This window comes from Felis catus, chromosome D4 (assembly GCF_018350175.1).
Source record: "Felis catus isolate Fca126 chromosome D4, F.catus_Fca126_mat1.0, whole genome shotgun sequence".
Taxonomy (NCBI): Eukaryota; Metazoa; Chordata; class Mammalia; order Carnivora; family Felidae; genus Felis; species Felis catus.
Window position 1 is genome coordinate 61979695 of NC_058380.1, and position 25133 is coordinate 62004827.

The 25133-nt window shown below is 46.4% G+C and overlaps 1 protein-coding gene across 6 annotated transcripts in view; it reads left to right on the top strand.

Moving 5' to 3' along the window:
- Positions 1–943: 943 nt before the first annotated feature.
- Positions 944–25133, top strand: part of NR4A3 (nuclear receptor subfamily 4 group A member 3) — a 40551-nt gene continuing 16361 nt past the window's right edge. Inside the window, exons 1-8 of one of the 6 annotated variants that reach the window (XM_023242504.2) lie at positions 961–1517; positions 4753–4926; positions 5825–5896; positions 7167–8140; positions 11662–11791; positions 12256–12428; positions 22434–22633; positions 24888–25066. In XM_023242504.2, the coding sequence (XP_023098272.2) occupies positions 7169–8140; positions 11662–11791; positions 12256–12428; positions 22434–22633; positions 24888–25066 (1654 nt within the window). In that variant the 5' untranslated portion in view covers positions 961–1517; positions 4753–4926; positions 5825–5896; positions 7167–7168. The other 5 variants (XM_045042936.1, XM_045042937.1, XM_045042938.1 and 2 more) reach the window with 5 other exon arrangements.

Sequence of the window (25133 nt, forward strand, 5' to 3'; positions counted from 1 at the left end):
TGCTGATTGATTTCGAAATGTTTCATTTGGGAGATTGGGAGAGGGGCAACCAGCAAAAAGTGAAAGTGCGAGCTGAGATTTCCATTTCTGCGGGGAGGGGGGGAATGATTTGCAACAGTCAGACCCGCTCAGCTGTTCAACACGTGTGTTTCTTTTGCACACATTAAGTAGTTTCTTCTGCAGCGCGCACGTGGATGATGGATGTGCACTCAGTTGGGTTATAGTGGGTCCAGTTAGGAAATCCACACCTTAGTATAAAGAAATAAAACCTTATCTTCCCGGAGCCATCTGCATCCCAGTGCGAAACACGCACTCAGCAAATTACAGGAGGAGAGGGATTAGACTACACGCTGAGGGCCAGAGAGACTTAAACAGCTTTGGAACTGTTGCTTGAGGAAAGCGCAGCTGCACCTCAGGGAGTCTTCGGGCCGGTGCCTGACTCCTGCACCGGCTGCCAGGTCACTCGGAGAAGCTGGCTGGCGGAGCCTTCCCTTTCGGAAGAGCTGTCCTCTCCCTTACCCCCCTCTCCCTGGCTCCATGCCTCGGGGCAGCCTCGGAGGCGCGCCAGCAGCACTCCTCCAACTCTACTCCACCCGAGCCTGACAGCTGGGCGGTCCCGCCTGACCCGCGGGCGGGCCGCTGCACCCTCTCGCAGACTCGCGCCCAGGAGAGCAGCGCCGCTGCGAAGGGATTGGCGGCGCGGGTCCAAAAGGCCCCCCTGCCGGGGCTGGCCGTGCCGCGCAGTTTCCATTGTGCAGCCCTGAGAATGACCGGGGAACGCGCGCGCGCGCACATGCACACACACACACACACACACACACACACACACACACACCCTCCCTCGCACACGCGGAACCGGCTGGGCCAGGGGAGGGAGGAGGAGGGTGACGTAGCGTCCCATGGCGTCACATTGACGTCTCGCATTCCAGGCACTCTATGGAGAGGCCGCTAGGGCTCCTGTGGCATAAATGACGTGCCGAGAGAGCGAGCGAACGCGCAGCCGGGAGAGCGGAGTCTCCTGCCTCCCGCCCCCCACCCCTCCAGCTCCTGCTCCTCCTCCGCTCCCCACACACAGACGAGCTCACACCCGCTCCCTCACTCGCACACACAGACACGCGCGCACACAAGCTCCGCACACACTCTCCACTCTCTCCCGCGCGCTCACACCCCTCTCGCCCCGCGCCCTCGCCCGTGCAGAGCTGCGCGGCAGCCGGACGCCCCTCCCGGACTCACTTTGCAACGCTGACAGCGCCGGCGGTGGCCTTGGAGGTGGGAACTGCGGCGGCATCCTCCCCCCTGGTCGCGGCCGGAGCCCGGACGCCCGCGGAACCCCTCGCCGGCACTCTCCCATGAGTCGGGATCGCAGCATCCCCTGCCAGACGCGCACCACCTCTGGGAGCCGCTGGGCTTGTACACCGCAGCCCTTCCGGGACAGCAGCTGTGACTCCCCCCCAGTGCAGATTTCGGGGCAGCTCTCTAGAAACTCGCTCTAAAGACGGAACCGCTACAGCACTCGAGTACGTATGAGATTCGCCCAGTTAATTGGGGGACTTGTTAAAAAGTTGGCGCGCTGGGAAGCGTCGCTCCCGAAATTGACAACTTTGAGTGTGGGGTTTTTCCCCCTCGCCTCCTCGCTCTGGCTTTGCTCGCCGAGTGGCCCGGTGGGTTCTGATCTGAAACTTTTCCCCTGTAGCGGGCCCGCGGGGATCTCTGAAGCTCGTGGGATTCCTCCCCCCACCCGAAGAGGCGAAAAGCCTCTAACAAAGAGGAGGACCGGGATTTGTGCAGTAGCAGCTCCAGCGATGTAATTCAGGGTATTTCGGCTCTAGTTGTCATGGTAATGATGCTCTCGGCGGCGGCGGCGGCGGCGGCGGCAGCGGCAGCGGCAGGGAGTTGCAGCTCCGGTGATGAACGGCAGTAATTTTCCTGCCTTTTAACTAGGATTCAAAATAGGGGCTTCAGTGGGTCCAAGTTAATATATCTAATGGTGACTCCCAGCTGGTTGGCTGGGAGGAAGCTTGAGAGGGAAGGGGCCTGGGCAGCAGTGGTTGGAGTTTGCAAAGGCGCTCCGGTGATCTCTGGAAACAGGGCGTAATTGTAGGAATGTGGCTTATTGTATTGAAATGAGCCTGGGGCTCTCCTAGGCACGTCTGCCTGGCGTAGCCTACTTGCCCGTATACACTTTTCCCTTCAGAGGTAATCGGGTGTAATTGCCGACTCCCGAGCCCGGACACGCGTGGGGATGGTGTTCCTTTCCTTCGGGCCTTGGCTTGGTGTGGGAATGTTTTACTCTTAACTGACTTTTGGAGAAGTTGCTCTGAGTGTTTTGCTCTTAATAGAAATAAATGAAAGTTCTCAGTGGTGAGAGGAGAGCGGTTGTGAGAGCGCAGCCTGCGGAGACTGGCTTCCAAAGGCACCTCTCGAACCCGTTGGAAGCTTGGGTCAGTAGTAAGAGAGAAAGCATTTGCCCCTTGCTTCTAAAGAACGTTCCTGGAGATTGCCTTTTATTTACGCCTCTGGATTCTTCAGAGGGAAGTGCTGCAAGGAGTTTAGTAATCAGAAATCTCGGGCTGTTATCCCAGAGCCTTAGGGTGCCAGGACAGAGGTAAAGGACAAATCTGTCCTGAATCTTCTATTCCCACGACAGAGAAGTATTTCACAGAACTGAGTTGGGGAAAGAAAAAAGCTGCCCAACGCGGCTACTTAGGGACAATGAATGAAGTTAGAGTTCATTCGAGTTATCTTACCTGTATTCGGCGCTCCTAACGTGAATATCAAAGACTCCTTTGGCTAGGCAATCTCCACACCGGCTCCCTCCCCCCGCACCCACCCACTCCCTTCCCTGCGGACGCGCGCTCGCAGAAATTCTCCCCCGCGGTTTGTCTCCTCTCCCTCGGTCTTTCTGAGAATCTCTGTCTTTCCCTTTCTGTCGGTCTCTCCTCCACTCCTACTGCCCCCGCCCAACCTCCGCCCCCGCTCCCCAGGGTTGGAAACTCCGCGGAGGAGCCCCGGTCACAATGGTGCGTTTCACGGTTTCCTCCACACACTTCACCACGGGGAGGGGAACACGGGGGTGTTCCTTTCGGCTGCCCACGAGAAAGAAAGGAGCTTTGACAGAGGTAGTTATTTCTACCTAATTTACAACCCCGAGGCTCAGTGCTCCCGGCCTCGGCGGCCGCGAGCGGGAGCGACGGAACGTGTTTCCAGGCGCGGAGGCTTTGCCTAGGTAACCGGCCATGGGAGTGGGCGGGGGGGAGCCATGGGGCTCTTGGCTCGGCTGTAGGAAACGTGGTGTGGCTTTTTCCCGCGAACGCCCGGAGCTCGAGGGGAGCCCATTCCTTGAGGAGACGCAACCCTCGCCGAGCCGAGTCAGAAGCCGATCCTCGGAGAAAGACTCTGCTCGAAAGGACCCAGGGGAGGGCAGGAATGAGGGCACCTACTGCAGGAGGTGGTGGAAGGTTGCTGGAGATTCGCATTAAAAATTCGGGGCGGACGGGAAGCTCCTGCTACAGCCGTGGGAAGATCCGCCCGTGCTTGCGCTAGAGCGAGCGCAAGATTTCCGTACGATCAGCTGGGGCACGGCAGGGGCTGGGGCTGGGGGTGGCAAGGGAATCCCCCGTTTCCTGGCTTTCCAGGGCTTCCCGGACCTGGGGATTCTGTTACCCACTCTCTCCCTTCAGGCAAGCCCCTGGCGCAGGGGCGGCGGGGGACGAAACTTACACTCCCCTCTCGGCCCGCGCACCCCCGAGGTTTTTTTGGGTTGTGTTTTGGTTTTTTTTCAGTTCTGTGTTCCCAACCCTCTAGAAATGAACGGGTCCAGGCAAAGGGGGCGCTGTAGGCCAGAATTTGGGGCAGGGGATCCCTCCCCTGAGGCCCGCGGAGCTGCGCTTCCAGCTACAAAGTTTCGATGAGGCTGAGCGCAGAGACGCTTGCCAGGGAGCCGCGCTTGGCGCCCTCCGGAATGTGCCCCCTCTGGGCCGCCGGATGGCCCCGAGCCTCGAAGTCGCCCACCCTCAGGGATACCGCCTGCTGGGTGCAGGGGGCCTCCCTCCGCCCACCCCACCAGCCTGGAACTCCAGCCGCCTTGTCCCCTTGTTTCCAGCGCGGGCCTATTTCCACTGTGCCCTTTTGTTTGCTTGACCCCTGGCCCCCGAAACTCGCGGCTAATAGAAGCGAAGCTCCATTAGCATTTAGAATGAAAAGCGCAGACTTTCTTAATTCCTCGGGGCATTCACGCATTCGTTCCGGACCTTGTGCATTTCCTATGCAACGTGTAAATTTTGTATTTGAGGGGTTGGGGGGGGGGGAGGACAGGAGTTGGAAAATGGCTATTTTCCGCTCGTGCACACTCACTGACCCCTTGAATTCGGGCGAAACTCTTCCTCGGGTGCTCTTTCTTTGGTTTCCTTGACTTAACGAGCTCAGAACCGGTTGTAGGGACAGAGAGATCAATTTCTGGGCGATGACAGAATACACTTTTTTTAGCCTAGGTTTAGGTGCCACAAAACGCCAGAAAGTGCAGTGTGTGCTGACAAGCTTTCTGTGGCTACCCCCGAGGTGATGTGACACTTAGTGCCCAGGGACTCCGTTCATCTTAAGCACTGCTTTCTAGCCCTTTGCCATTCTTTATAATTAACATAGCATTCATAGAGACCCCCTACCAACCCGCCCCCTCCCAATACGTCCAGCCCAGACTGCGACGACCCAGATTGGTCTCACTTTGAGCTCTGTCCTCTCTCCCGGTGCCCGCAGAGCCCACTGCGGAAGAGCGCAGTCCGGCAAGCCCCGGCCCTGAGACTGGACCCTCCGCGGAGCCAGGCAGCACTGTGACCGCTTCGCCTCGCCGGACTTCCCCGCCTCCTACCCTCTCAGCCTCTGCTGGAGAGACCCACAGCCCCACCATTCAGCGCGCAAGATATCCTCCAGGTAGGTCTGCAAGCACGACCCTTTATCCCTCCCAGGTTTGGAGAGGTGGGGGATGGGGGGAGCCACACGTCCAGCAGGCAGGCTGTTCCGACTTGCCCAGCGCCAGGACAGTGACTGCTGGCCACGCATTTCACAGCACAGGTGGCCTCATCGCACGAAGCTCCTCTGGATACCACACCCTGTTGCTACCTAGTGGAGCAGCCAGATTAAATTAAGCCTTGCATTTCTCAAAAATATTTTTCCTAAGAAAAATGTAATGCATATAAAAGATTAGGATCTTTTTATACATTTTAATGTCTTCATTTTTGCTCTTCTTTTATATTCAGTTTATAATGCATGTAAAAGTTACAGGATCACTTTGAGCAATACAGAGCTCATGTTTGTATAAAACCCAAATCATTTGGTGCAGAAGTTTGGATTATTGAAGCTCAGAGGAAAAGGGAAAAAGCATTTAAGCAGGAAACCAAGGAGTAAATTCGAATTGGGCAAAAGAAAGGATTGCAGGTTTTGGCTCCTTACACCTCTTTTTTTGCATTTGTTAAAGAGATGCCAGGTCCCTGGGCTGTGTCACCAAAGATATGCAGATAAATAGAACTTAGTCCCAAGCAGACTCATCTTCTGGCTGGAGACCTCAGGAAGACATGAGGAAGAGCAATGGGTAGGGACTGGCAAGGAAGGATGACAGAAGACTAATGGAGAAATCTAGAGGTGCTGAAGGAGAACAGATGGAACATCAGGCAGTGGCCTTTCTTTTAAATCATTAGTCTTTCATTTCACCCCAACAACAAGACAGTAGGAAAAGTAATCTTTTAACATCAAACTAGAGAGTGTTTTGAAGGCCCTTCTTGAAAAATGAAGGCTTGAACTGGACTCTCCTTATCACTGCTTCTTCCAACAGGCCCTCATCACCTTTTTCCAAGTCAAGATTTCATCCCATACACACATGACTCAATCAGATTTGGAAATGTGGGTAAGAGAAAGATGTCAAAGGAAGTGTGAAGTATTGACTTTTTTTCTTTTTTCTTTTTAGTCACAACTTCTATACCATAGACTCCAGGTAGAGGCTAAGCACTTGGTTTTCCTCCAGTTCAGAAAAACCAACCACCAGAAGCTGCCCATTGTATCATTTCTAGTTAGTCATAAAGAAAGGGAAATAACTAGATAAACATCCACTAGGTCCAATAATTCTCAGGGCCTTCTCATCCAGCTCAACCTCTCTGAACAATAATAAGCCCCCTGGATACCCATCTCTTTGGGGGCTCAACATAGAAACTAAACCTACTAAGCGGCTGCTTTCTTTTCTAAGGGTACTAATTCTTCTGCCATAAAAAATTTGTAGACTAACTCACCTATTACAGTAGCTATAAACTGTTGTCTTAAAACAGCTACTGATATATTTTATTAGTCAGAATTGGAAAAAAAAAATATATATATATACTGTACATGGCAGAGAGCACGTTTGGTGGGTGTTTTGTTGCAGCTGCTGATCTTTTTCTTTGCAGATGGCACACACTCCCCCGAGTCCATTTCCTGGGCCTGTGTTCCCACCTCTCCACCTAGCTGGCTGAAGTCATCAACAGGGGTCCAGTTTGTGTAGGCTGCTGGCTGTGTTTGGAGAAATGGGGAGGGGGTGGGAGAAAGCGACCACAACGTGTGTGGGTAGGCTCAGTTGGCACTCATAAAATGTTAGAATGTCAGTCTCCCTTGGCCAGTAAGTCCCACATAGGACACCCCCCCCTTTTTTTTAACCAACTCATAAATGTATAAATCAATGTGTGTGACTTGGGGGACTCCTGGCCTCTTTCCCCAAAAATAAACCAACAGAGCATTCACTGGCTTTCTTTTTGTCCTCCCAACTTGTGGCTGAGACCACCCCCAATTAGTTTATAGGACTTAAAACCACTTTGTAAAAACACCACTGGGCTTATGAAGGAAGAAATCAAATTTTCCAGATCTGGTGGTGGACAAGGGCAAGGGAAGGAAGGTGGGCACAGAGATCCCCAGGAGTCCTGGTTTTGGCATCCTGTGCCCCTTTGACAGTCTGTCAGGGATTCTGCTTTCTTCCCAGGAAAGAAAGTAAGCATGGAGCTTTAAATCTATGCTACCAAAAGGAGGAAAAGATGTCACTTCCTATCCCATTTCCCAGATTAGAGAGCAATGAATCCAGTGCTACCTGTCAGCTAGAAGAGAGTGCTGACTTGCTTCTGAAAGACCCTTTTCCCTGTCCCTTTGTCCTGCAGATATGCCCTGCGTTCAAGCCCAGTATAGCCCTTCGCCTCCAGGTTCCAGTTATGCAGTGCAGACCTACGGCTCGGAATACACCACGGAGATTATGAACCCAGACTACACCAAGCTGACCATGGACCTTGGCAGCACTGAGATCACGGCCACGGCCACTACGTCCCTGCCCAGCTTCAGTACCTTCATGGAGGGCTACTCGAGCAACTACGAACTCAAGCCCTCCTGCCTGTACCAAATGCAGCCGTCTGGGCCACGGCCCTTGATCAAGATGGAGGAGGGTCGCGCGCACGACTACCACCATCACCACCATCACCACCATCACCACCACCACCACCAGCAGCAGCAGCAGCAGCAGCAGCAACCTTCCATTCCGCCCCCCTCCGGCCCGGAGGACGAGGTGCTGCCCAGCACCTCCATGTACTTCAAGCCGTCCCCGCCGTCCACACCCACCACGCCGGGCTTCCCTCCGCAGGCGGGGGCGCTGTGGGACGACGCGCTGCCCTCGGCGCAGGGTTGCATCGCTCCCGGCCCGCTGCTCGACCCGCCGATGAAGGCGGTGCCCACGGTGGCCGGTGCGCGCTTCCCGCTCTTCCACTTCAAGCCCTCGCCGCCGCACCCGCCCGCGCCCAGCCCGGCCGGCGGCCACCACCTGGGCTACGACCCGACGGCCGCCGCCGCGCTCAGCCTGCCACTGGGAGCCGCCGCCGCCGCCGCCAGCAGCCAGGCCGCCGCGCTCGAGGGCCACCCGTACGGGCTGCCGCTGGCCAAGAGGGCGGCCGCGCTGGCCTTCCCGCCGCTCGGCCTCACGGCCTCCCCCACCGCGTCCAGCCTGCTGGGCGAGAGCCCCAGCCTGCCGTCGCCGCCCAACAGGAGCTCGTCGTCGGGCGAGGGCACGTGCGCCGTGTGCGGGGACAACGCCGCCTGCCAGCACTACGGGGTGCGCACCTGCGAGGGCTGCAAGGGCTTCTTCAAGGTGAGCGCACGCCTCCTCCTGGCGCCCCCTCCCCCCTGCAGCCAGCCTCCTGTGCCACCCGCTCAAGTGAGCAGCCAAGGGGTGCGTTCCTGTAGCCCTTCCTGGCACCTTCACATGCGCTCTCTCAGGGGGTTTTAAATTGAGGTCCATTACAGGAGGCTGAGCCGGATGGACTCCAGGGGGCCGTGAACCTCCTGACATGGCTTTACCTCAATGAACATTTTTTCCAGAGGGAACCTTCAGCATATTGAGATTGAATTCTGGCCACCCAGTAGCTATTTTTATTAACAGTGTCTTGAAGGTGGTTATTAATTATCCTTGTTTCACAGATGAGGAAATGGAGGCTGGGAGATGTTACTCAGCTCCCCCAAGACACACGTTCAGAGCGAGAGGGAGGCAGGATGCCAAGTCACGTTTGCATGATCCCAAAGTGTGCACCCTCGTCCAAGATCTGCAGCAACAGAATAGACAGGAGCAAGTGGCTGATGCACTCTGGGGCAGCTCCCTCTGTGGAAGACAGAAGCTGGGTCTCACCAGTCCCCTCCAACTCTGTGCCACATGCAGTGCCAGGTGTAGATGCTGTTCATTAGCTCAGCTCCAAAGGGGAGTTTTACAATTCGAGGGGCTTCAGCCTCCCCCATAGTTTACCTGGGAGGAGGCTGAGGCCTAGGAGAAGTCTTGTGCAGGCTAGAAATGGTGACTTAGTGGCAAGTTTGGCAGTTTCAGCCGGTTTCTTTCAACTCTTGAGGCCAGTGCTCTCTCTACCACCGAAGAAGAGGCCTTGTTCTCTTGCTGCTCTACTTTTGCTATTGACTCCCAGACTTCTTCAGACACTGAATTCTGTGCCACCCTCCCTACTCCCCTGGCCATTATCTCAGGCATTTGCAAACCCACAAATGTTTTCCCACAGGAACCACTCCCTAGCCTCCAGTGCTGGGCAGGGTGGAGGGAGAGGGGAAGCTAGATGCCGATTGGGTAATTGGTATGGGGGGGGCCAATAGGATATATGTGGGAGTGTGCTAAAATTGGAGTCAGAACATTCAAATAGGAGTCCTTGATCTTGTCACCTACCAGTCTATGACGCTGAGCACGATATGCCTTTCTAGGCTTCAGTTTTCCAGTCAGGTGAATAAAATTCAGAGAAGGGCTATGAGTACTAAATTAGATAAGACATTTATGAATGCACTTTATAATCTTTAAATGGCCATAGAACACTAGTTCATTATCAAATGAAACCTGCAGAGTATTTGTAAAAATGCACATGTTTGTGGATTGGTATACCTACCAGCAAGCAATAATTATTTTTGATCTGGAGTTGGGATTCGTGTGCTTAATTAAATTCTGCAGATATATGAGAAAATGCTTGTGGAAAGACTTTGCAGTATGCTAAGTGCCATACAGGAGGTATGTTAAATGTAGAACCCTCAGGTTAGTCGTCGTCGTCTTCTTCTTCTTCTTCTTTTTTCTTAACTACCCAAGCTTTACCAGGGTTACTTTCAAGTTAACCACTTTCCTTTAGCAGATTTCATTTTCACAGTATTTCAGTGGAAATGCTGGTGGGCAAGGAAACAGGCAGCCAGAAAGGGTAAAAGAAAGGAAAAAAACAATTAAGAGAAGTACGATTAACCCACAAATATAATCACCTCTGAATAATTGAGAGTTAACCAAAATACAGGAATGGTAATACATTCTTAGTCTAGAAATGTCAATTAAGTGTTCCCCAACAGCGTCCCTTTTCTGCAGCAATGCCTTGAAAACAAATCTATACTTGAAAGGGTGGGGGTAGGATCAGGGAGAACCACCCCACAGATCTGTTAATTAAAGGAACAGGAGCCGGTTTGACCCAGTGGCTTTCTACCATTAAATTGAATTCTTTAAAAATGTGACACGAAGTGCAGTTAATGATGGGCATTCAGTGATTGAACCGTAACGATCCCTCCTTGTCCTTAAACTGTGCAGGCACACACAAATGTGGGGAAGCTTTCAGGTTATTGGGAAAATGTATACCTGAAGCAAAATGCCACCAGCACTCAAACTGGCAGAGAGCCTTGAGGATGATGGCAAGAAATAGAGTTTTAGAAATTATTGCATGTCCAATGAAAGAGAGCTTCATTCAGAAAACATAAGTTTCCTACCCTTAAAGACTGTTGAGAATTTAAATGCTGGAAATTCAGAAATACGTTTGTGTTTTGGAATTTTGCATTTTAAACTAAATGGATCTGGCTTTGGTAGATTTTTTAAGTTTTATATAAGCAATTTAGAAACCATTTCCTGAAATGAAATTAAAAGGCGATAGGATGAAAACTAATACGTGGGGGTTGAGGATTGCTAAAAGTAAAAGATTGAAAGTAAATCTAGAATTTTGGACTCAAAATAGATCACCAATCCCAAATTATCTCGATTTCTTTCTTTTTTTCCTTTTTTTTAAATGCAGCCCAGGCTTACCAAATAAAATTCAACTTTCTGCTCTATCTAGAGTTGTATAGATTCAGGTGATTTCTGAATGATTTCCCTCAAGTGGTAAATACACATCCATTTGCACAAGTGTCTTTAACTTTTAAAAAATAAATCATTATTTTGAAAATCTGGAGCATAAAATACGCTTTAATTATTTCTCCATGTGTCATTTAAAAATATATGTGATTCTGAAGAATACAACATCATCTTATATCCAAGTCCAAGTTTTATGATGTGTCATTTACAATATGGCTATTTTGATGTCTATGTCAATAGTCATTTTTGAAATGACCTATTAATGGAAATTTTCATTGAAAATTTATGGCTCTCATATTTCTTTCTTTTACTCTTTTCTGGGTTTTTTTCCTTCTATGTGGTAGTGGTTTTTAGTAACCAATTTTAAGATTTTGCTTTGAAAAATCAGAAATGACCAGTTTACTGTACATATTCTCTTAAGAGAATATTCTTTTAATATGTATTATCTTAATATTTTAAAGGTTAAATAAATGATATAGGCCGATTGAGTGATTTTTTTGTTTTTGCATTAAAACATTTCCTATATGTTATAACTAGTCAAGTCCTCATCTTGCTTTTTAAGATTTCATCTCTATTGGGGAACAAAGCCAGTTACTGTGATATTTGACTTACAATAGTGATAGCCAACAAAGTACATCCCAGATAATTTTGATTTTATTTTAATAAGGTCAGCAATAATCAGGGGAGTGGAACAAGTAGAAAATTGTTCCCAAAGGGATATTAAAAGTGGAGATAATCTAATCCTCCAAGGTATGATATGTTGACCTGGTAATTTCAGATATGATTTTATCATTCAGACTTGGGTGTCTCCTGAGACTTGCTTCAGAACAATCCGAGATGATTTTCATTGTCAGCAGCTAACACTAATAAAATTGTTTTTCCTGCAGGCTAGCGTGTTAGGAAATTAAATTTATCTAATTATACGAATTGCACTGTCGCTTTTCACATTGTAATTAAAATACATCTTGTCAGGTCCTACCTCTTTCCAGAAACTATTAGTTGACTATCTCTGTATTGTGTTTTCTCAGAGAACAGTTCAGAAAAATGCAAAATATGTTTGCCTGGCAAATAAAAACTGCCCTGTAGACAAGAGACGTCGAAACCGATGTCAGTACTGTCGATTTCAGAAGTGTCTCAGTGTTGGAATGGTTAAAGAAGGTATGGACATAATGCTTTTTGTTCAGCTTGTTTACACATATTCTTAGATATGACTGAAAAAAATGTTAATATTGACGTTGGGATGGGTGAATTTTCCTAGTTTCCCCTTCTTTCCCACATTTTATTTTTATGGTGTATATTAGCATTTAAAAATAGCTGAGGACCACTTATTCTAATTTCTCAAAATCAATAGAGAGCTTGTGTACATACATCTCTGTTCTATTTAAGAAGGCGACTTTTAGGGCTAATTCATTACCAAATGTAAGTATGGGTGGCTTTTATTCTGCTTGTTTCAACTCTCATTAAATCATTGTGCGCATATTATTCCAAACTTACTGCCACCTTTAAATGGTTGGTCCCATTAATGATTGCTCCACTGTAACGTGTTTTGATTCCTTTTTGTGATTTATGGCTCTTCGTGGATATCTCTGAAGACATTTTTTCTTTCTTTCTCTTGGTATCAGTTGTCCGTACAGATAGTCTGAAAGGGAGGAGAGGTCGGCTGCCTTCCAAACCAAAGAGCCCATTACAGCAGGAACCTTCTCAGCCCTCTCCACCTTCTCCTCCGATCTGTATGATGAATGCCCTTGTCCGAGCTTTAACAGACTCAACACCCAGAGATCTCGATTACTCCAGAGTAAGTTTTGTGATGTCCTGCTTTTCGAATGAATGATCAGAGTCTCTATTCATGATACTAATAACGAGAGTAGATTGAATGACTTTGTGCCTGGCACTGTACTAAACAGTTTTCATACCTCTCCTATATTTCTCACTTCATTTAGCAATTCCGGTGCGTCCATTGCACCAAATCATTTTTGCCTTATTGGATCTCTAAATGCCTTAACAAATGACCCTGACGGTGCTGCACCTGTCATACCATTGTTGTAGGATTCCTGGTGGTTGTGCCAACGAAAATCTGCACAGGTGAATTACAGTGTGTAGATTTCTTTCACGGTTTAGAGGAAATGACTACCAATTTTTTTCATATTGTGATCACACCATCTGGGTGGGCCTCAAGTTATCCTTAAGCAGTTTACCCAACTGCATGGGCATTGATTGACCTGCCCTCTGAATAGAGGGACTAGACCACTGATGGAGAGGAGCAAGCTCTGGCTTTGACATTGGGAGGTGTCAGGGACACTGGGATGGAATGCTGCCTCTGCTGCTTCCTGCCTGTGTCACCTGGCTCCTGCTCTTGGCTTTCTCATCCCCACAGTGGAGATGATTACAATATTTAACCCCAGTGGGATGTTTTGAACATCAGTCACACACAAATGATGGTTTTGAAAAACATAAAATAAGCACCAATATTGTTATTGAAGTCAACCAAGGCATATCAATATTTTTATTTCATATGAGATATAGTAAAATGTCATCAGCTTGAACTGTGAAAATTCCTGGAAATTTGGATAACACAGAGGAGGACCATGAGAAGGGATTTTCTGAGCAAATGTATAAACTTTACTGAAAGGCAGTTTTGAAAAAGACTTAGAAGAGAAACTTCTAATAAGATGGGGTCTCACCAGAGTTGGAAAGAAAGGGGGAAAAAAACACAGTTATTGAGCTATTTCTACATGCTAGACATTGTGGTGTGTTGTCTCATTTCATCATTTAAAAAACCATGAACAGTGAGGATGGTTACCCCCTCTCTGATACAAGAAAACTTATAAACACAGTTTGCACACAGATGAGAGAGAGGCAAGTCCAGGGATCTCCAGTTGGTTGATCTGGCTTAGCAGCTACTTCCAGATTGCCCTCCCCAGGTCTCATCAGTATTTCAGGTTTTTGACAGAAGAGCTGGCAAAGATGTGCGTATATCTGCTTCGTGCCCTCCTTTTGGGTTGCAGTGTTGACAGAAATGAAAGGGTGATTCGTAAACCCGCTGTGATCCTCCTTCCCTCCTCCTCGGCCTCATTATAGGCGGTGAAGCCTCCTCTCCACACCTGATCACAAGACTTCACATGAGAATCATGGTAGATCCTTAGCACCAAAGGTTGAGGACTCTTATTCTGATTACAAGTAGCATCTCTTAACTAAAGTCAAGTCTCAAATAATAGTATAACAGAATAATGCAATGGTTAAGGGCTTAGGCTTTGGAAACATGCAGGCCTAGGAGAAAATCCAAACAACCATCATTTAGTAGATGGGTGACCTTGAGCAACTGACTAAACCCTTTAATGCCTCAGTTTCCTCCTCTGTGTGATAGAGTAATAACAATGATATCTACTTCCTGGGGTGGTTTGTGAAGAAGATTCAATAGGATGGTACTTGTCAAAGCTTTAGCACAGTACGCTGTACATTATCTCCTTGACCAACCTTTCCTACTTTACCATTTGTTTGAATGTATTAATAAGTGTGAACACAACAAATGTCAGGCACCATCCAGCAATACCATTAAGGTAGGTGTTATCTTATCTGTTTCACAGATGAGGAGATTAAAACTGGAGAGGTGAAAGGAGTGACTTACCCAAGGTCACCTAGCCATGCATCAGAGAGACAATTAGAAGCCAAGTGTGTTGGACCCCAAAATCTGAGCCCCTGCATACCATGCTTCCTTCCCTGTGTCTCTGGTTTCAATGAGAGTGGGTGCTAGAAAGGCATTTGGGAATAAAGATGTCTCCTTCCTGAAGCAACTTTGGCCTCCCCTTGTGCAATTAGTCTGAATTAATGAAGCTGTTCCACACTGCCAACACTGAGGCTGTCGCACACAGTCTGACGTTGTTCCAGGGTATTGGAAATCACTAATGATGATCAGTGCAGAGATTTTAGGCCCCAAAAGTGATTTTTTGGCCCAAAATTATCCATTTATTGGTCTACATGGCCTAATTAGTCATTCAGTGGCAAACCCTCTCCAGCACTTTGAATTGCCCCAGCTGGGAACTGTCTCCACACAGAAAAATCAATCCAGTGTGTTTGCTTGCCTCTGCACTATTCAGTGTGTTAGACTAGAGTCATCATCCTCATCAACAAACATTTATCCAATTTAATTGTTAGCTTTGTCCAAAATAGCAGATTGACCATGCCTGAGTCTGGGTCACATTGATACTACCTTGGGAGCCTTGCTCAATTCTGTAAAGCATATTTATTTTAATTGCATTGTTTTGGAATCAGATTGAACCTCATAACTTGGATTCTCCTGCTTTGAGATAGCTTTACAAAATTATCAAAACTTGGACCAAAATCAATTAAATTAAAAGAGTTTTTAAAAATACAGTGAGGTTTCATCAAAAACTTGGATGAAGGCATAGAAGGCATGCTGATCACATTTGCAGATGACAGAAAGCTGGGAGGGATCGCTAATATGATGGATGTCAGTATCAACATTCAGAGTGATTTCGACAGGTTGGAACAGGATGGGCTGAAGCCATCATGAACAAAGTTAACAAAAATAAATATGAAGCTCGGTATTTAGAATTTTAAAGCATGGGAGAGCCTTGGCCCATCGGTAGTTCATGTTAAGAAGATCTTGGGGCTTTATTCCATGCACACTCACTATGAACAACAAAGTACATGTGTGGTGGAAGGAAGGGATGCTGGGTTACCTTGGGCTGCAGTGGTAAAAGTATAGGACCAGAACCAAGTTGGTGGTGGTCCCATAGACAGTCCTGTGAGACCACACTTCAAGGATTAAGTCCAGTCCCAAACTGGAGTTTAAGAGGGATGTGGACACACCTTTTCTGGAAACTTGCAAGGGATGTTTGGAGAAAATGAAGATAACTGGATGAGAAGGGAAAAAGTTTGGCAGGACTAGGTCACCCTTTTACCCTGTGGAAAGAAGACTGGTGCTCCCAAGGGCAAATCTAGAGGGAGAAGAAGGGGGCCCCTTCCAGCTCATTCTGAAGATAAGGATGAGCTCTCCGAGCCACAAGAGCTCCTGTGGAAGTAACTAAGAAGTAACAACCCAAGAAGTAACTAAGGAGAGAACACATAACAGGATTTCTCACAAGCAGAGAAGTTATTTTGGAAGTTGAATTCCTTCCAATTCTAAAATTTAGTGATTCTGGGGTTTACTTTGTTGTCCCAAATGCAAACAGTTTTTTCATTTATATGAATTTATATTTATATATACGTATATATTAATAATATGTTAAGTAACTTGTTATTTAACAAGATTCAACTTGCTTTGATCTCTAAAAAGCATTAACATAAAATGAAGTAAAATGAATTTATTGAGTGCCTACTTTGAGCTAGGCGCTGTCTCATATGTTCCTACACAATTTCACTTATGCCACAGCTTTATGTGTTATAATTTATGGTTTCAGTAATTTTTTTAGGAATGCCATTCATTGAAATTCAGTTTTCTTAATACCTTTTCTTTATGCTTATATACGCATGTGTGTATATGTATATTAATGTGTATATATATTCAACACAGATTTACAGAACCGGAGGTGACCTTGAGATCATCTAATCCAACCCCCATAATTTCAGAGGAGTAAATAGAGGCTTAAAGGAGTTAAGTGCCTTGCCTAAGGTCAGTGGCAGGGCCAGGGCTAGATCCAAATCTCATCACTGCAAGTATTAAGTTTCTGTTTCACCATACTGCCATTTCTATTTAGTGACAATTTACTAGGGTTTTTTTAATTTATTTTTTTTTAAATTTATTTATTTTGGGAGAGACAGAGACAGCGTGAGTGGGGGAGGAGCAGGCAGTGAGAGAGAGGCACAGAATCCCAACCAAGCAGGATTGGGATGAAAACTGTGAGATCATGACCTGAGCTGAAACCAAGAGTCAAGTCGGACACTTAACCGACTGAGCCACCCAGGCACTCCTCACTCCTCACTAGTTCTTTTTTTAAATAGAACCCTATTAAGTTTTTAGAAATTACAATAATAGTAATATATGCCCATTGGTTTTTTAAGGTAACCCTTTTAGAAGAGGATAAAGTGAAAAATGAAAGTCTCTTCTTCATTTATTCCTGACTAATCCCACTCCTCAGCGGTTAACCAATGTTAACAGTTTCGTGTGTATCCATAACTTATTACATTTAAATAAGAATTTGCCCTGTCAGACTTGCATCAGACAGTTGACTTGACCAAGACAACTTATTGACATGACTATGCCAGTTTCCCCTGTGAATCAGGTAAATAGAGAAAGGAGAAAATGTTTGCCCGCAGGTGTGTCTAACCTTCTTGTTCAGGCATGTGTGCCTTTAAGGTAGTAAGTGAGCGGGTTTTTCTCATTTGTGGGAAAGGGAGGTTGAGGGGTTGCGTTCCAGGTCACAGAGGGAATGCATGTTTTAGAGGCCAGAGAGAGAGAGCTCCTCGCTCTGTGAAAGTGTTCCTGGCTCTGGGACCTTCACTTCTCCTTTGGGCCAAACTTCTCTCCTTCAAAAGTGAGCTCAGATCATTGTATATCAGGGCAGTCAAAACATGTCATGTTTGATTTGTTTCTCCTTGAAATGTAGCTATTCTCTGTCCCACAGTTGCTTTTCATTTAGCAATACAAGTATATATAGATACTGGGCTTGGCTTCAGAGCCTGCATGATTACTGATGAGGAAATATACTTAAGGTCCTCATTAGTTGGTCATTTCAAGTATTTTTCAGGAAACTAGGATGTTGCTTGGTAATTGGTATCACTCAGTGTAGTAAGAGATTCCAAATACAAGAGATGCTGCTGGGATAAAACCAGGCACCAGCAAATGGCATTTAAATATGTTAACAAGAAACAACGGGGCGAACGCGTGTTAGACTACAAAGTAAACAGTATAAAAACTCTGCAAAAAAACTGTTTTCATGAAGCTACTCAGAAAACCCTCTCAAATTGCCACCAATTCCCTAGATGATTTCAGGCCAGCTCCTGCGCTACGGCGGGCTTTCGTTTCCTCAACTGAATGGTGAGGAGATTGGACTAAATGCACTGCCACGATCCCTTCCAGCCTTCTTCCCTGACCCTCTGACCATTACACTTGCTGTAATTCCACTGTGGGTAGGGCTCAGCATTTCCCAAAGTGTGGTGTGCCAAAGGACCTAGGGTGTTTGCTTCAGAATTCAGATTCCTGGGCAACACCCAGACCTATGGAATCAGAACGGGGAGCAGAGGAGGAGGCAGACAGAAATCTGTTTTTTAACAAGTGCCTCAGATGACCTGTTGACACACTAGGGGTTGAGAATCACCAATATAGTTTAATAAGAACAATCCAGTTTTACCTCAAATCTATTTCCCAGCCTTTTTTGAGACTGAGAAGGGATGGGCAATAGACATAAAAATTTTCCGGAAAGTAACTAAGTCGTTTAACAAATATTTATGGAATGGCTACTGGGTGTCAGGCACTGTTCTGGAGCAGCAGACACAGTTTTGAGCAAAAGAGTCCCACCCTCATGCAGCTGACATGAAGGATAGAGAAAGTAAGCAAATGTATAACTGTGGTGATGCCATTAGTGGGAGGAGAGGAGGCTTTTTTGTTTATTATTATTTTATTTTTTAGCAGGGGAGGCGGTTAGATCAGAAAAGAAGAAATTTGGGGGAAAACATATTCATTGCCAGTTTTTAAAGTGTCACTTTTTATAGTGTAAGAACCTAAGAATATGTGTACGTAGTTTGGCTCATATGTAGTGATCACATCTAAAATGTATAAAGAAATATAAAGACTCAGGGAAAAATAATCTTCTACAGGGAGATAAAACGTTCTTAGGACATTTTACATATTTAGCCTGGACTGGCAGTGAGAGAGTAAATAATATCAGATTCCATTCTGCTATGAAAATGTCACATTGCTAATGTAGGGCTGGCATTCACCAAGGGTCTCACTGGATTCCCATTCGAATAATTTATTTTAGGCCAGCGTTGTTTCTGAAGTCTGATCTACACAGCCATATTATTGCCGTATGGAAACTAACCTCTGTGGTTGTTTTCAGCTTTAGATTCTCATTCTAGGTAATTTGGAGAAACTTCCGTCAGACATTAGCTGTATCCTCTTCTAAATGGCTAGTAAATATAATACTGTGTCTTGGATTAGAAGTAAAGACAGATTTTTTGATGGATCTGTTATGCATACAGGCTGGAATAAAAAGCATAAACAGGAAAAAAAAAAGATTCATTTTTTTAAAGTCATTCTCTGTTTCACCAAAATTCAATTGGAATGATCAATAAACAAATGTTTCCAGATTTTCTCTGGTGAACCCCAAGCCTGCCTAGCCCAGAGACAGAGTAATGTAGAGGAGAACAGAAGCAGAGAATGGGGATCTGGTTCGTCCAACTCCAGGGCCAGCATGCCTTGGTGAGGTTTGATAAAAACTGCTAGGCCAGGTGAGAAAGTATCTAAAATGTTTTATTCTGTTTCTTTAAATCTTATGTTCAGTAGAGGCAACACTGGGTTTGTCTTTTCCTCTAGCATTGGATGCTGACCCACCAGTCACCCCCGAGTTACTGGTGGCTCAGGCTGAATCCAGTTTGGCCCCAGAATTCTGGAATGTGGACCAGAATCACTGCAGGTGAACCCAGAGGGTCTGGCTGGAGTCTGGCACGCCAGGCCTGCTGGCTTTTCTCCTTGCTGGACTCCATCACAGACAACTACCCACGCAGGGTACACAGGGACTACATCTCCCTGTGTGCAAGATGCATGAAATGTGAGCCCAGCAGGGACAGAGCCCTGCAGAGGATGCTGGGTGGAAGCTAAACACTCCAGAGGATTCTGAGCAAATATTGAAAGCAGAGTGATTATTGAGTTGTGAGCCATGGTTTCAGAGAAGTCAGCACAGGAGGGAGCTGCTAGGTGCCATTCCTAGGGAAAAGTTTACAACCTTTGGTCTTTTTAACCAAACATACAATTGTTTAACATACTATTTTAAAACAAAATAATTCTGAATCAGTGTCAAATTCCAGGCAGTAACATCATACCTGGTATGATTAGCAACACTTAGAATCATCGAATGCAAGAACCAACATTTGGAACATTTGCCAGGATAGATGATAGTCTGTGCCATAAAATACACCTTAACAAATTTCAAAGAATAGAAAACAGACAATGTCTGTTGTCAAACCACAATGGAATTAAACTAGAAATCAATAAGAGAAAGACAGCTGAATGCAAAGAGCCAGATGGAATCTTCAAAATCAGGTAGCCCAGTCCCTTCCTTCTCCAGAGAAGTTAAGTGACTTGTCTAGGGCAGCACAGCAAGTCAATACTAGAGCCTGGGGGAGGACCCCATGACCTGCTGCCTGGTCCAACATTCTTTTCTCTACTCCAGTTACCACTCAGGAGTTTCACATGTAGAGCTGTCGGCTTCCTAGAGGGCGTTTTCCTCCTGTCCTTGGAGGTCATATGGAATTAGATTCATATAAAAAGAGAAAGCAAAAAAATAAAATAAAATCCCTTTTTCTACTCTCCTCCAGTTATTAGTGTATGTGCTGAAAGAAAGTGTTGGGAAGTGTCATGACACCAGGATCATGCTGACATCCTTGACTATCTGTGGGAAGAAGGACTACTTCCTTCTCCTGGACTTTGCTCCCGTGGAGTCCCACCACATCACAGAAACATCCAGGGCTTCAGAGAACCCAAGCCCTGTGTGGGATTATTGAGAGCAGAGGAGCCAGGACTCCAAACTGGACCTGATGGATCCTAGAAAGTCAGGGCTGAGGATTGGAAATCTTCCAGTTTTTTCTAACTTTCCCCTTTCCCCATTTTATAAATAAGGAAGTGGAGGGACAGTGTTAGTTCCAAGTATCATAATCGTTATCAGTATCGTCATCACTGTCATCATCAATCATCTTCCTTATCCTGGGCCCTTCACGAATATTATCACATATAATCCTTACAACAGAATCTTGAGGAGGCTATTATCCCCATTTTACAGAGGAGAAAACTGAGGCTCAGAAAAGTGAAGTCTTTTACCCCAGGTAGCTAAAGTAAGCAGCAGAGCTACATTACTTTACAAATTAGGGGCCTGGACAAATCTAGGATTAAAGCAGCTGGGCCCTCCGGCTGATGGTGTCTTTTGTTATTTCGTATGCCTCCTGGGAATGCAGAAAGGGGAAAAAAAGAGACCCAATTGAGAGAAATGTCTCATTTCCTCTTGTCTACGTTCTCAGTCGGTACCTGGTGCTTATTGGCGGTTCTTCCTCCAGTCAGGTTAGGGCGTTGTGGCAAACCTAGGCAGTCCCGTGACTATTCTTTCATTGCACAATATGCAACAACACTTTATTGGGGGTCCATTATGTGCCAGTCACTGTGCTGCTGACAAAACATGGGACCAAATGAATACACACCCGGAGACCTCCAATTAGAGCAAAGCAAAATGCTTTTTAAAACTATCCCACAGCTACCAGTTGGGAACATCAGACACATTAACAGCCAGGAAGTGTAGGAGCGGAACACACAGGGCCATGTTTAAGTCTTAACTGGACCACTGTTGGTCGTGTACCTTGGGAAAGTCTCTTAACCTCTCTGAATTCCCTCTGAGCCTGAGTTTTCTCATCTGCAAAATAAGGATTAAAATCCACATCCCAGGAGGAGCTGAGAGAAAGGACGCAAATGCACACTTAAGGAAATGATGCACATATTTACATGAATGTTTCTGCAGATGTCTTAAGTCTCTGTGTTGTTGGTTGTCCCTTGATTATTATCTTGCTATATCAATCTTCCTGCCTAAAGCAGGAAAGATTTTTTTCCTCCAGTGACTCAGGCAAAACCTTGACTCTACCAGAATATCCAAAAGCTGGGCAGGAACTTCATTCCTACTTGTACCTTTCTTCTCCTGGGATCCTTTAGATCAATGCCATCCAGTAGAATATTCTGCAGTGATAGAAATATGCTATATACCACACATGGCTTTTGAGTACTTAAAATATGGCTAGTGTGACTGAGGAACTGAATTTTCTTTTCTTTTCTTTTTTTTTTAATTTCCATTCATTTTAGTACCCACAAGTCCGGAGTCTGATAGCACATAACTGCCTGGGCCCTACTAAGAAGACACCCTCCCATCCCCTTCCTGATTTGGTTTATGTCACAGCAAGCAAAAATCATTCTCTTCTCCTATTGGTTAATTCTGTGATTCCTAGACTCCAGTGTCCATGAGAATCAGCTAGAGATCTTAATAAAACAGTTTCTTGGTCCTACCCTCAGAGTTTCTGCTTCTGCAGGTCTGGGATGGGGCCCAAGATGTTCAATTCTGGCACATTCTCAGGGACTACACTTTGAGAACTGTGGCTTAATGAGCATCTTGCTTGGAGACAGCCATGCTCTCCTGGAATCAGTAGACCCTGGAGGCCTACTTGGACACAAACCTCTAGGGGTAATGGTTCTTAACAATGGCTGCTCTTTGGAATCACCTGGGGAGCCTTTGAAATTCCTGCTGACCAGTCCCCACCCCAGACCAGCTAAAGTAGAATCTCCGTGCCTAGGAGCTAGACACAGTGTTTTTTTAAAGCTCCCCAGATGATTGCATCAAGATTGAAAACCACTGCACTAATAGGACTTAACCAGATTTCTTTTGTCTGTGAAGAGGTAACAAAATTTGCTCTGTTTACATTGTGAGAATCAGATGAGACTAAGTGCAAAAAAAAAAAAAAAAGTGTTTATAACCGTGAGACCTAAAAGTGAGGATTTAGGCACTGATGGCCTGGGAAGAGCCAGCTTGTTAAGACTGCTGCTGCTCCTGCTGCACTGAGATAATGCTGCTGTGTGTGGTTTGCATTCCAGTACTGTCCCACCGAACAGGCCGCTGCAGGCACAGATGCCGAACATGTGCAACAGTTCTACAATCTCCTGACAGCCTCCATCGATGTATCCAGAAGCTGGGCGGAAAAGATTCCCGGGTTTACTGATCTCCCCAAAGAAGATCAGACATTACTTATAGAATCAGCCTTTTTGGAGCTGTTTGTTCTCAGACTTTCCATCAGGTAATCACTATTTATCTTTTTTTCGTTCTCTCCTTGCTTTGAAGCAGTTGGAAACCTGCTGGGTTTGTTAACTGAGTCATCGGTGAAAAGTTTGCTCAGGAAGGAAATAGGAAATTTGGTCAGGCATTAAAAAACCGGGCAGTGGGTAGAGCACTGGACTGGTAGCCAGGACGCCTGGGTCCTAGTCTCAGTTCTAACATGCACTTGCTATAAGACCCTGGGCAGGTCAGTGGCCTCACCTGAAGTTTACTTTCCTTTGTAAAATGAGGTTAGATTTGTTGATCTCTGAAGCCCATTGCAGTTCCAGCATTCTGTGATTCTGTGAAGATTCTCTCCTGGTGCATAAGGTATTTCCTGGCAGCAAGTTTTTGTTTTGAACATTGCATTTACCTCATGGGTTTCTATTTGACAAGTTACTGTCCTAGTACCCAAGCTGGGGCTCTAAAGAGTTCCCACAGCTTCTCAACCCCCCAGTGTTTACTGCAGGAGAATCTGGATCAAAAGATTTGGTTCAACCTATCCTACTCAGTGACACCAAAGACAGAAAGGCAGTGAATTTTCAAAAAGCTGGAACCTGGGATCTGTCTAAGCTTTTCATACTGTGTTACCAGAAACTCTTGTTGAAACTGCAGATTCCCGTGCCTCATTCCCAGCTATTTTGGTTTGGAGCTACCTTGGAGAACGTTCAGAAATCTGCATTTTTAACTCATGTTTCAGCAATTCTGAAGCCAGTGGCCTGAGGTCCATGTTTTAAATACTGAGATTGAACGATTGTGTCCTTTGTATGCCTCTGTGGCGGGATCTGTGAGAGAGAGGAGGAGTTACATCTAAGGAGTCAGTAATTAGCATAATTACAGCCAAGCCGGTGTGCACAGGAGCCAAGCCAGCAATGTGACTGTCTCTTGTTAGGCAGACAGCAAAGGATTAAGTAAGGGATAAGCTCCCCACAGGCAGGTGCCATATATGCCCCATTCACTAAGTTTTCTCCAGTGCCTGGCTCCAGGAATGACATATGCTTGGTCCTAAGGAAATACTTGCTAAGTGAATGAATGAATGAAACTACTCATCCAAGAAGCACAAATTAAGAGATACTAACTCATCGCAATAGGCTAAAAGAGACAAATATGTAGCAAGAGACTGGAAAATGAAAGGAAAGGTAAGATTCAAGTAAGGACCACAGAGAATTCAGAATTAGTTACACCTGTTGCTCTTTGAGCTCCCCTTGTGTACCAGGCCCGGTGCGTGGTCTTTCAGATCCTTTATTTCATTCCCACAACAACATTAAGAGGTAGCAATTGGGATTCCTGTTTTACAGGTAAGGAAAAGGAGCAATTAAGAGTGGCATAGGCCCCATAGCTAAGTGGTGACATCTAGGTGTTCCAAGGCACCTGTCATGAGAGACGAACGAGGTGATGATGGACATAATATAAACTATCAGGCAGATGTAGAAATAGCCCTGCACCGGAGCACCTGGGTGGTTCAGTCGGTTAAGCATCTGACTTCAGCTCAGGTCACGATCTTGCAGCTGGTGAGTTTGAGCTCTGCGAGCCCTGCATTAGGCTCTGTGCTGACAGCTCAGAGCCTGGAGCCTGCTTCAGATTCTGTGTCTCCTCTCTCTCTGCCCCTCCCCCACTCACACTCCGTCTCTCTCTCGGTCTCTCAAAAATGAAAAAACGTCAAAAAAATATTTTTTAAGTAGAGAAGGATATGCAAAATGACTGTTTTACTTTCAGTGACTTTTTATTTTTGTGATTGACTTCTGGCAGTTGCAAGGACTTGGTGTTCTTAGACTCTGCAGAATGGAATTGTAGTGTCTAGTCTCAGGTCTTTTCAGTTTTTGACATTTGAGAATAAGAAGGGAAGGAGCCATGAAGGGAAAAGGCTCGTGTTCACTACAGAAAGAGGCAGTGCACAGTGCTTCACTGCCGTGCTCCTGGAGTGCCTGCTCCTCTGTGTCCCGTCCCGGGTGGGACGGCAGCTGATTCTCATAATAAGAGTACAAGTGCTCCACCCGCAGCTTCCCAGGGCTGATGCTCACCAAGAAAGTTCGCACAGACAAGTGGCGGTGGTTGTTTATCCCAGGAGCACAGTCTCGGGCATCAAGAGTATCTGGGCAGGTTTCACAGCATAGGCCGCCAGGTTCTGAACACTGCCGCGTGGTTTCTCAGGTGCCCTTGTGTTATGGTGTTGGACAGACTGAACACACCCGTTTAATGTGTCTCTCTCTCCCACCCGCCATGACCTTGTCTTATAGGTCGAACACTGCTGAAGATAAGTTTGTGTTCTGCAACGGACTTGTCCTGCATCGACTTCAGTGCCTTCGTGGATTTGGGGAGTGGCTCGACTCCATTAAAGACTTTTCCTTAAGTTTGCAGAGCCTGAACCTTGATATCCAAGCCTTAGCATGCCTATCAGCACTGAGCATGATCACAGGTAAGCACCAGCTGGTCACCAAAGTGACTGTGTCCCTAGCCCCCCTTCCTCTCCTTTCCTGTGTTAA